General features: G+C 41.3%; 1 protein-coding gene across 4 annotated transcripts in view; it reads left to right on the plus strand.

The window, feature by feature from the left end:
* Positions 1 to 11,831, plus strand: part of ACADSB (acyl-CoA dehydrogenase short/branched chain) — a 42,472-nt gene extending 30,641 nt beyond the window's left edge. The window contains exons 10-13 of one of the 4 annotated variants that reach the window (XM_061162850.1): positions 883 to 982; positions 1,721 to 5,805; positions 9,178 to 10,068; positions 11,204 to 11,831. In XM_061162850.1, coding sequence (XP_061018833.1) covers positions 883 to 982; positions 1,721 to 1,791 — 171 coding nt within the window. In that variant the 3' untranslated portion in view covers positions 1,792 to 5,805; positions 9,178 to 10,068; positions 11,204 to 11,831. Of the gene's footprint in view, positions 1 to 465; positions 562 to 882; positions 983 to 1,720; positions 5,806 to 9,177 lie in introns of all 4 variants that reach the window. The other 3 variants (XM_061162849.1, XM_061162847.1, XM_061162851.1) reach the window with 3 other exon arrangements.
* Positions 11,832 to 12,077: the final 246 nt, after the last annotated feature.

Consider the following 12,077-nt stretch of genomic DNA (forward strand, 5'->3'; position numbering starts at 1 on the left):
AGAGCCAGCCGTGTCGTGTGTTTAGATCTTCCTGTGTCTGTGGTCACATCACCCTCCTCTCCTTCCCTCTTTCCATTATAAGGACCCTTGTGAGGACACAGGGCCTGCCCTGATAACCTGGGATCATCCCTTAACTTAATCAGCCTGCAAGTTCCTATGCCGTGTATGTGGTGCACATTTGTACTTTCTGGGGATCCTTCTCTGGACACCTTTTGGGGGCCAGCAAAATATTTAAACTGCTCACATCACATGAGGCCCACTGCTGCCCACACCCATTCCCTTTTCACAGCTCACCCCCATGCCAGCCCATTGGTCCTCAGGCCTCTGAGGTCGATGAACCCATTTCCCCCTTTCTACGTCTCATTCCTCAGTTTGAAATGTCCCTGGACTTGTCCTTTAGTTGTCAGCGAGGCTGTACCTTCCTCACCCATTGCCCCATCTAAACCATGGCAGTTTCTCCTGCAGGCTCTTCTGTGACCCCATACAGTTTTTCAGTTTCGGTGATCGTGGTTCACCATCCGTCTCTCTGAAAGACCAGCAGGACCAAAAGGACAGTGAATGGTCAGTGCTCGGACATTGTGGCTGGCAGAGTGGGTGATACAAGAAGGCCCTTAGTTAACATTTGCTGAGTAAATGACACTGTCGACAAGTGTATGAATCTAAAACAAAGACCCTAATTCTCTTAAAAAATGAATTTTATGAACTAATAGGAAATTTTCCATAAATGGTATGGAGACTGGGACGAAGAAATGTTAATTTACAAAATAACTTCAATCCTTCTAATTGCCAATGGCAGAGAATCCGTGTTACTAAGAATATTCTAGAGTGTTGGTCATGTGTAAGTTATGTGGTTTCAGCATGATTTGTGCTTCTTTTTGGTAGCTTGCAGGCCTCATTACCAGCAAGTGTATCGAGTGGATGGGAGGAGTGGGCTACACCAAAAGTTACCCTATGGAAAAATATTTCCGAGATGCGAAGATTGGTAAATAGAGTTTTTAACATTTATTTTGTTTTATTTGACTCTGTAGGTGTTCTAGGCTGTTGTATTGGTTTGATTTTTTTGTTGTTGTTGTTACTGGTACCTAGGAAGAGGCAGTTTTAATCTCTTCAGTTACTATATTTCTTGGCTCTCCTTTTTTTGTGGCTGGGTTTGTTTCCCCCCTACTTCTTCCTTCAAAAAAGTAGATTTATTTTTTTTTTAAAGCATCAAATTGTCTTTTTAAATGCCTCAAGGCCTCTGAAGGCCTTTCAATAAAGCCACAACAAATTCTGCTGTCTTAATTGTTCTTTTACTAAAAATGTTAATATTTTTGACTGGTTTAATGCTCTTGCTGGAAGCTCAGTTCTAATTTTAGACATTAAGTGGGTAACCAAGCCTGAGCATTCTGCTGCTGTACTGCCAGGTGGGAAGACAGAAACTCAGCAGTTATAAAAGCTGCCTATTCCCAGGAAACCATCCAGGCTTGTGCCTTGATAGCTTAGGAACGGGAAACCTCACCTGTTTAATACTGATTCTGGAAATCTGTAAATCAAATGGAATATTGTTATCTCTTAGGTAAAATTACCTTGTCAAATAATACCACATTTAGGGGACATTAGATAGTGTTCCTGGTAAAGTTTTATAGTAAATGCAGAGGTGGTGTTTGCAGACCTGATTCTTGTACAGACTCTTTTACCGTGGCTCCACTCCTATTTGTTCCTTTTCTCCCCTTTCTTTAAGGCACAATTTATGAAGGAACTTCAAATATCCAGCTGAACACCATCGCAAAGTGCATCAGAGAGGAATACTGACAGGACAGCCAGAGAAGTAGGGCCTCTCCCTGGTGCCGCTGGTGTTAAATTTTAAACTCTGTGCCTTGTTGGGGGCTGTGGACCTCCGTCTCACTGAATGATTTCATTTGGGCCTTTCCTCTTGGATCTGAGACCCTTTCTGTCTTTTCTTTACAATCTGTTTAACTTAGGCACAGAAAATCATTTTTAAAATTTGGGAAGAAATGTGCCCATATTTTCTCCAAAACTATTTTTAAAGCTCTATATGCATGATCATTCTAGCTTCAGTATACAGAAGTTTCACTTTATTAGAATTTGGAAAAATAAAGACAATTTGAGTCTTTCTTGCAGATATGGCTATTTTATATTCCTGTCATTATACATCATCAGTCAAAGAGACATTTGTGATCATTGGCAGCTCTGTAGAACAAACAGATTCAATTCTAAGTTGCTAAACTAGGTAGACACTGATAAAAATTTATTTAGAAAAATCTAAAAGTTTTTGGAAAAGCTCATTGGAAAAGACCCTGATGCTGGGAAAGATTGAAGACAGGAGAAGAAGGGGATGGCAGAGGATGAAATGGTTGGATGGCATCACCAACTCGATGGACATGAGTTTGAGCAAGCTCTGGGAATTGGTGTTGGACAGAGAAGCCTGGTGTGCCGTAGTCCATGGGGTCGCAAAGAGTCAGATGCAACTGAACTGAAAGTGTTCTGAATATAAGAAAATGAGTGGAAAATGAGGGTATAACTCTATAGTTTATATAATTGAAGAAAACATTTTAACAAAGGAAAGTGATATAATTTGTACCTATAACTGACCAGTGTGAAAGGTGTATTTTATGATGATTGCAGTAAAGCATTTTGAAAACAAGTCTTGAGGACTTCCCTGATGGTCCAGTGGTGAAGAATCTGGAATCTGCCTTCCAGTACAGGGGACATGGGTTTGAGCCCTGGTAGGGGAACTCAGATCCCATATGTCATGGAGCAGCTGGGCCCACACTCGGCAACTACTGAATTTGCGTGCTCCAGGGTCTGTGTGACCCGACTAGAGAGCCCGTGTGCCTCAACGAAAGATCCCATGTGACAGAAGACCCGACACAGCCAAATAAATAAAAAAACATTTAAATAAATAAAAGATGATCGGACTTAAAAAAAATAATAAACAGTCTCTACAGTAGTTTTCAAGTATGAAGTTTAAATAATTTGGTTTAATAATCAGAATATACTCAACACTGTAATATTCATTTTACCAACGATGCTGTTTACTTCTCTTTATATTGAATACTTGGGCTTCAATTTAAATTGAATACTGAGTAAAATTGTTTACTCAAGCTTAGTTGTTGAGCTTTATCATGATAGGTAATTCAGAAATTATACTTTAGTTCAGTGATTATCTAGAGGGGTTGTCTTGCCCTCTTAATGAAGTGTATTAAAATCCTGTAAGCTGTCAAGGGTGAAACAGATCACCAGCCCAGGCTGGATGCATGAGACAAGTGCTCAGGGCTGGTGCACCTGGGAAGACCCAGAGGGATGGGATGGAGAGGGAGGCGGGAGGGGGGATCAGGATGGGGAACACATGTAAATCCATGGCTGATTCATGTCAATGTATGGCAAAAACCACTACAATATTGTAAAGTAGTTAGCCTCCAACTAATAAAAATAAATGGAAAAAATAAAATATACATTTTGAATCTAAAAAATAAATAAATAAAATCCTGTAAGGAAGGAGGAGTACAAGAGAGCTATAGGGTTTGAAAAGCATATTTAGATATTATATAAAAGGACTTATCTAGGAAGGCAAAAATCTGTCGTTTTACAGTCAAATTATAGAAAGGCAAAGCTCAACAAAATATCTAGCTGGCAATGCCAGTTCTTCAGTATCAGGGATTCTCGACCAGGAGAACAGGATCTAAGTCCTCTGTCCCCTAGGCGGGAGGTGTACAGTGAAGGGCTGAGTGTATTATATTTCCTGGGACAGGGCATGGATTAGAGGTGTTGGAGAATGTTTCAACACATCCAGTTGTTTAAAGCAATCACTGCTGTCAAATGGGAAGCACTTTAGTACTTTAATGAAAGGATGACGTTTATTAAGAAAACTTGACATTTTGAAAGTAATTTTGCTTTACACATTCATGTTCTTCAAATCTGTATAATGCATATCTTGGTTAAGTATTCAGAATTGTGTAAGTATAGTGGAGATAGGAGTTACATTAGAATATTAGAAATATGGACAAATTTTGACCTCTGATCAAAAGGGATCAAGTCTACTTTCAGATAGGGAGCTGATGGAAGCCAGTCATTCAGTCTTTCAGAACAAAAGGACAGTACTCTGATAAGGAAAGTAGGGGATGGATGAATTGTCCTAAAGCGTGGCAGGGACAACTTTGATTTCTGTGATTATTTGAATGAGGTGGGCTTTTCAGATGACAGAGTAGAAGCCAATATCAGTAATGCTAACTTCCTCCCCTAGAGTTATAAACATGTGAAGCTACAATAAACCTTGTTCAGATTAGCAGTATGAGTGAGGCTTCCGTGTATATCTGAACCTTGAATTTATATTTCGTACTGGTACAGTTCTAATTGTGTGTATATTTTTGCGCATGTTTGAAAATAACAGTTGAAAATCATGTATTATAGTTAATATCTGTCCCTGCCTTCTTCCATTAGTGAATTTTGTTATTGTACCATTTACCAAAAAGGATATGGTGGGTTTTCCTCATAGTTCTTCCATTATAGCTTTTCTTAATAACCATGACTTTGGGGGTTTTGAGTTTGTGTCTAGTGGAAGGACAGACTTGTTTATCTCCTGAAACCTATCATTACTGTTTGTTAATTTGAGGATAGGGCCATTACGGGTCCCAGAAGGAAGAGACTTGAACACAAGCACCAAGTCGTATTTATGTGGGCAGAGCTTGACTCACCCCAACCGCCACGTTAGTATTGTCAGGAATTTCACTTTACAACACAAAAATGAATCGGTGTCAAAGGTTTTAGAATTATGGAAAGCTCCCGATTCCTGGTGTCTCGGTAAAGAATCTGCCTGCAGTACAGGAGATCCGAGTTCAGTCCCTGGGTGGGGAAGATCCCCTGTAGAAGGGAATGGCTACCCACACCAATACTCTTGCCTGGAGAGTTCCATGTACAGAAGCAGGCTACAGTTCATGGTGTCACAAAAAGTCCGACACGACTAACTGACTAACACTTTCACTTTCAAATCTTAGAAAGACTTTAGAGAACCATCCAGCCAACTCTCTTCATTTTAAAAGTGAAGGATTCATGTAGCCCAGAATACTTACCCAAGATCATCCATCCAGGGCCAAAGATAAGACAGAGATTCAAGTGTACTGTCTCCCAATTCAGTGTTCTTCCTACTGTTTACCACTGTCTCTGTTCAACACATTCTGGATTACATCCTTGTTATGTTTCAGTCCTCTTATTGGTTTGTTTTAGGTTTAACTGATAAAGGAATAACATTTCAGAAGTGTTAAGACTGATAGATGTCACTACTTACATTGATAAATCATCTGCCAAATATACCAGCTCTCCTAGGATGTAGCTGGTATGTCAAATGTGAGGATGATTGTAATCACTTGGTTTTATGATTATGGTGTGTTTTAGTAAATGCACTAGTTATATCCTTGCTGATGTATTTTTGCTGATCTTTCAGAAAGTAAAACTTTGATTGTAATGGTACACATCAGACTGTAATCATGTTACAAAATCAGTATTCTACGGAGAATGAAAAAATAAAGCTTTTGCTACTTTAATAAAGCAAAATTGTTTGTTGTGCATACAGAAGTAAGAAAACAATGTACTCTTCTTGCAAGACAGACACTGTACCTTTGTTTACCAAGCTGGTAGCTTGCCTGTCATGTAAGCCAATTTTGTTTGTTTTCAGGGAAGAGACCAATTTTAAATTCGTGATGCTAAAGAAAATTTTTACCAGATTGATCACCCCCCTTCCTCTGCTTCTTTTTAAGCGAAAAAGCAGCTTTAAGTGGAGAGGTCACTTCTTTTGAGCACATCTTCACAGTATGTATGGGGTTTCCCTGGTGGCTCAGATGGTAAAGCGTCTGCCTGCAATGCAGAGACCTGGGTTCAATCCCTAGGTCGGAAAGATCCCCTGGAAAGGAAATGGCACCCAACTCCAGTACTCTTGCCTGGAAAATCCCATGGATGGAGGAGCCTGGTGGGCTGCAGTCCATAGGGTTGCAGTGAGTCCAACACGACTGTGACTTCTCCTCACAGTATAGCTCTTATCTAGCTGATATTTATGCCTGTGTTTGTAGTATCATGTCTGGAAATCTTGTATTGGTGGACCTCTTTCTCAGTGATACACTGTTGTCTAAGCTCATAGGAGGTTTCAGCCTATCTCTTCCTCATCATTTCCTGCAGTGTTTTAGAAATCTAGACACCAGTCCATCTTTACATTTGTCATCCAGTGATGTGGCCACGCAGTCACTGTGACCAAGGGCACGAGGTGCTGTGCACTCAAGGCTGCCATGCGAAATTGAGGAAGACCTTATTCTTATCAGAACGTTTACGTCAGGTGTCTTTTTTTCCTGTTCTCCTTAGTGAATCCACACACACAGAAAACCACCAAGGCCAACCCTAAAGTATTTCTTTAGGGACTTTCCTGGTGGTCCAGTGGTTAAGACTCTATGCTCCCAATGCAGGAGGCCCAGGTTCCATCCCTGATCAAAGAACTAGATCCCACAGGCCACAACTAAGAGTTTGCATGTGAACTTAAGACCTGTCACAGCCAAATTAATTAGTTTAAAAAACTCATCATTTAAATGGAGAAGGCAATGGCGACCCACTCCAGTGCTCTTGCCTGGAAAATCGCATAGACGGAGGAGCCTGGTAGGCTGCAGTCCACGGGGTCGCAACGAGTCGGACACGACTGAGCGACTTCACTTTCACTTTTCACTTTCATGCATTGGAGAAGGAAATGGCAACCCACTCCAGTGTTCTTGCCTGGAGAATCCCAGGGATAGCGGAGCCTGGTGAGCTGCCGTCTATGGGATCGCACAGAGTCAGACATGCCTGAAGCGACTTGGCAGCAGCAGCAGCATTTAAAAAAGTATTTCTTTAGATCCATTAGAATGACAACAATAGCACTAAGATTTCTTGTGCGTTTATCATGTGCCAGTCATTATTCTATGCTCTTGACACATTTTAACTCAGTTCTATACACTAGGTGCTCTTGTGAGCCCATTTTAAAGGCCAGGAGACTGAGGCACAGACAGGGAAATAAGTTGCTTATTGATACATGACAGAAATGATTCAAACTCAGTCTGGCTGGTGAAGGCCCCCTCAGATTCATTCCTTTGGGTCTTTAAGGTGTGTTCGTTTTTAGGAGTGTCCTATTAAAAGGTCGCTGCCACATAGCCCTTTACTAGCTAATAATTCTTCAGGGATTGTTTCAGATCATTTCAAGCAGAGAAACTAGCTGAAAACATGGCCTGTAAGACAAACAGGTGTGGTGGGAGCATATGGGTTTGGCGAGAAAGAATGGAGGGTGGGTGGACAGGGCAATAGGAAGATGCAGGAGAGGAGTGAGAAGGGTACTGAACGGGAACTAAGGAAATTCCAAAAAAAATTCATCTCCATCATAGCCGTCAAAGAACTGCCCCGAGGCAGGAAGAAAGATGGAGCAGGATACAGATCTGAGCGGGAGTGGCTGCAGGAGGTTCTATTTGCCATCACTTGTGTGGGTAACTCACAATATAAAGGGAAAAAAAGACACGTAACTTTGAAGACTTCCCTGGTGGTCCATTGGTTAAGAATCTGCCTGCCAATGCAGGGGACATAAGTTTGATCCCTGGTCCAAGGAAGATCCCACATGCCCAAATGCTGCAACTACTCAGCCTATGAGCTGCGACTTCTGAAGCCCGTGAGCCTGGAGGCCATGTTCCACAATAAGAGAGGCCACCACAATGAGAAGCCTGTGCACCACCATGAAGAGTAGACCCTGCTCGCTGCAGCTAGAGAAAGTCCATGAGCACCAAAGAGGACCTGGTGAAGCCAATACATAAAATATAAATTTTTAAAATAGCTTTTAAAAAACTTAACTTTACACAGCTTTTTTTTTCCCCCAAAGAAATTATGGTAAGTGGAGAACAAAGCAAGGTAGCCAAACATAGTAAAACTTATAAATGGGTTAAACTCACCTATTAAACTATGTTAAGATGGGACAAAAGGAAAATTTAAATCCCAGCTACATAATGTTAGAAACATCTTAAAAAAAACAGCAGCACAGGAAAGTTGAAATGAAGAGAAGGAGAAAGCCCATACAAAATGCTACTAAGAGGGAAGCAAGAACAGCAAAATTAACATCAAAATGGAGTTAAAGGCTAAGATAATTTTTAAATGGGAGAAAAAGAGATCTCATAATAAAACAGGAAGCCTTCACCAAGAAGGTCCAGTAGTCATGAAGTTTATGTCTCTTACAGTGTAGCTGGGAACTGTAGACAACCAAACAAATAATAAAAATACAGTGAAAACATTGATAAAGTCATAATCACAGCCTCTGACTTAGAAATTAACAAGTCAAGTAGGAAACGGTAAGAGCAGAGAGGGACTGGGTAGCATAATCAACAAGTCTGACATATATATTTATATACAGAGAGAAGTTTTCCTTTTCAAATGCAAGTGAATTGTCTACTTTTGAATTTTTGCCACAAAGGAAGCTTTTATAAATGCCAAAAAGACAGACTTACAGGCAACATTTACTGTACACAATGAGAAGTAAATAACCAAAAGGTAAGCTGCAAAAAACTGATCATAACTTCAAATAACCTTGGTTAATTGGAAAATAAACATATAAATTATATATTGTTGTCAAAACAAACCCAGCTGTAGTGACCAGTGCCTCTGGGAGGATGGACAGAAAGTCATGTCAGGGACTTTGAGGGCAGCAGAGTTTGCAGTCGTGACAAATTAGAAATGGCTAGGTAGGAGAATAAATAAATCATGGACATACATACCATGTAATCCGGTGCAGCAGTTTAAAAGAGTAAGACCCATGTTCTGAGATTAAATCATCACCAAGTTCCATTGTTTAAGAAAATAACACATCACGTAAGATTTGTGCACAACAGTACAAATCTATATATTCTGTAAATCCAAGCATGTATATAAATTCTTGGAATAAACTCGGAGAACACAGTCAACACGCTGGGGGCTGCCCTGGGACGGGGGGTCAAGAGGGCAGCCACAGGGGTCACTGGTTTCATCCTGACTATTTGAACTTCATAATTTTATTAGAGCGTACAATTGTAATAAAGTAAATATAATCTTGTGTAATTTAAAATAAAATTAAAGCTACCTATAGGGTTACTGAAAGTTTTCCCTTTGTGCATTCATTTACCTTTAACTGATTGTTCTGCTTTTCTCAAATAGGCAAAGCCATGCAGTCAGCTCCATTCGGCCACATGGGAGACTAGACTCTGAAACAGAGAGGACAGAAAAGGGGTCTGACACCTAATTCCTTGAAGGTTTGACCTCTGTGGATAAGCAGCACTGACCACTTTGAAAGATACCCCCCTCCCCCACAAAGCAGTGTGTGTGTGCTGAGTGGGAAGACTTTCCTGGGGGCCCTCTCACATCAACTGGACCAGCCACCCTGGCCTTGGGATTACCAGCTTGCCTTTGGTTGTAATTTGATTATACGTGATTTGACTTGAGGTACTCAAACATAATATTTTCTTGGACCAGAAAAACAAAAACAAATCAACATTCAAAGCATCTCAAATCCAAGGACCCAGGTTTAAATTGGGTGGGCAGAACCAGGGCCTGGGGGTTAAATCTGACCCACTGCCTAGTTTTGTTATGACCTGCAAAGTAATTTCTTTTTTACATTTAAAATGCTATATAAACATGGACCTGATATCCCCGATTATGCCTCTTGCCCACGAGCCTAAAGAAAAACTGGCCAACCCTTGATGAAAGTGTTGCCTCCTAAGTCAGATCCTACCGAAGTTGGTCAGTTCATCTGGGTGTCACATCATAAAAAGAGAGAGGGAAGACCTTCCCTAGGAACTTGGATCATTATTCTCTCGTAATTTCATTTGTAGCTTGTCTAGCCCAACTGAATGGAAATGAATTTGAACAAACTCCTGGAGATAGTGCAGGGGACAGAGGAAGCCTGGCGTGCTGCAATCCATGGGGTCGCAGAGAGCTGGACATGATTCAGCGATGGAAAAACAAAGCCCGATGGGCTCCCTCCTTCAGTCTACAGAAGCGCTCGGGCATCCGCTCATCCTCAGCGCCTGCTCCTTTAATCTCCTTTTGGTTGGTGTTTACTTTTGTCAGTGAATGTAAATGATTTTCTTAAAGTTATCTTTGGACCCATAATTGGTGACATTATAGAGTTGGATACCCCTCTTCTAAGACTCTGATTCCTTTGCTTTTTGACAAACATCTACTTTTGACCGACTCTTGGTTTCTTTTCCCTTACGTGGACATTCTTCCGTTTATCAAGATTCTACCATGACTCATCTTCTATCCTTTGTATCAACATCCTCACTGTACTTTAGAGTAACTTCTGGATTCTTAAAGTACAGACCATGGAATACTAGTCCCAGAATTCCCAAGTCGTTAGAGATGATGTTTCTTTTCAGATCTGTCCCAGCAGGATGTCCAGAGGCTCTTGAAAATTTATATGTAAAATGCAGGAGGGGACTTTTCTGGTGGTTGAGTGTTTAGGACTGTGAGCTTCCATTGAAAGGGGTGTGGATTCGATCCCTGTTCCAGGAACTAAGATCCCACAAATGATATGGCACAGCTAAAAAAAAAAAAAAACCTAAACATAAAATAAGGTGGGAGGTTGAGGTCTGGGAGACAACGTAAGCAGTTACTAGTGGTGTAAAGACAGGCTTCCTCTGGGCCTTCTGTCCTGTATCACCTGTGGTCATTGTGGAAAGACAGACTTCCTGACCAGTCAGAAAGATCACTTCCAGTTAGATCACTGGACCTGGGGTCTGTAGTCTGCCTTTGTCACCACACCCCTGAGCGTTTTTATCACACAGTCAAACTTGAGTAATGTTCGAGTGATTCCAGCCCCAATGTCTGAGTTCCTTTTCAACCTGTGCAGCACCCCAATATAACAGGACTGACTAAGCAAACCCAGAAGTCCCCAAACACCCACCTAGTCAGAGGGGTAGAGCAGAAGGAACGAGAGGGGCACCTCCTCCTACCGAATCCAGAGGTGACTTGCTCATTGAAGTGAGCAGTCACTCTCCCAGGGCTCCAACTAGAAGCTGTGCACTTAGTTCTCTGGAGCCAAAAGCAATCGTGGGCAGTGTGTTCATTGCAATTCTCCCACCCCAAAATAGGAGGCTCGGTGAGGCTTGCTTTAATGAGAGTTTACCTTTGTTAGCAAGAGAGTTAATGATAAGATAAATCACCTTAGATTTGGTGTTTGCAGCCATGAAATTAAAAGATGCTTGCTCCTTGGAAGAAAAGTTATGACCAACCTAGACAGCATATTAAGAAGCAGAGACATTATTTTGCCAACAAAGGTCCATCTAGTCAAAGCTATGGTTTTTCCAGTAGTCATGTATGGATGTGAGAGTTGGACCATAAAGAAAGCTGAGCACTGAAGAATTGATGCTTTTGAACTGTGGTGTTGGAGAAGACTCTTGAGAGTCCCTTGGACTGCAAGGAGATTCAACCAGTCCATCCTAAAGGAAATCAGTCCTGGGTGTTCACTGGAAAGACTGATGCTGAAACTGAAACTCCAATACTTTGGCCACCTGATATGAAGAGCTGACTCATTTGAAAAGACCCTGATGCTGGGAAGGATTGAAGGCAGGAAGAGAAGGGGATGACAGAGGATGAGATAGTTGGATGGCATCACTGACTCAATGGACATGAGTTTGAGTAAACTCCAGGGAGCTGGTGATGGACAGGGAGGCCTGGTATGCTGCAGTCCACGACTGAGCGACTGAACTGAACTGAACTTGGTGATTTAAAATGTAATCATTTCTCTTAGAGAGAAATTGTTCTTTATTTTCCTCTTGGAGATGTAAACACAATAAAGTAATACCAGAGTTGTAAGGTTTTGCATCTTTGGACGGTTGGGGAGTCTGAGGGGAACACCTCTGATTGAGTAGACAGCTTCTGTGGGTCCTTTGAGTTATTTTGCACTCAGTCATATGACAGAAACCTATCACTGCATAATGTATGTACAGTTCCTTTGAGTATTAATGCTCCATCTTTTCAACCCAATTGATTTTTCCAAGTAGACAAAAGCTAAGGATATGCTGCTTATTGATTGCTGCTGAGCTCATTTTAAGTGT

The sequence above is a fragment of the Dama dama genome, chromosome 15 (assembly GCF_033118175.1).
Source record: "Dama dama isolate Ldn47 chromosome 15, ASM3311817v1, whole genome shotgun sequence".
Classification (NCBI taxonomy): Eukaryota; Metazoa; Chordata; class Mammalia; order Artiodactyla; family Cervidae; genus Dama; species Dama dama.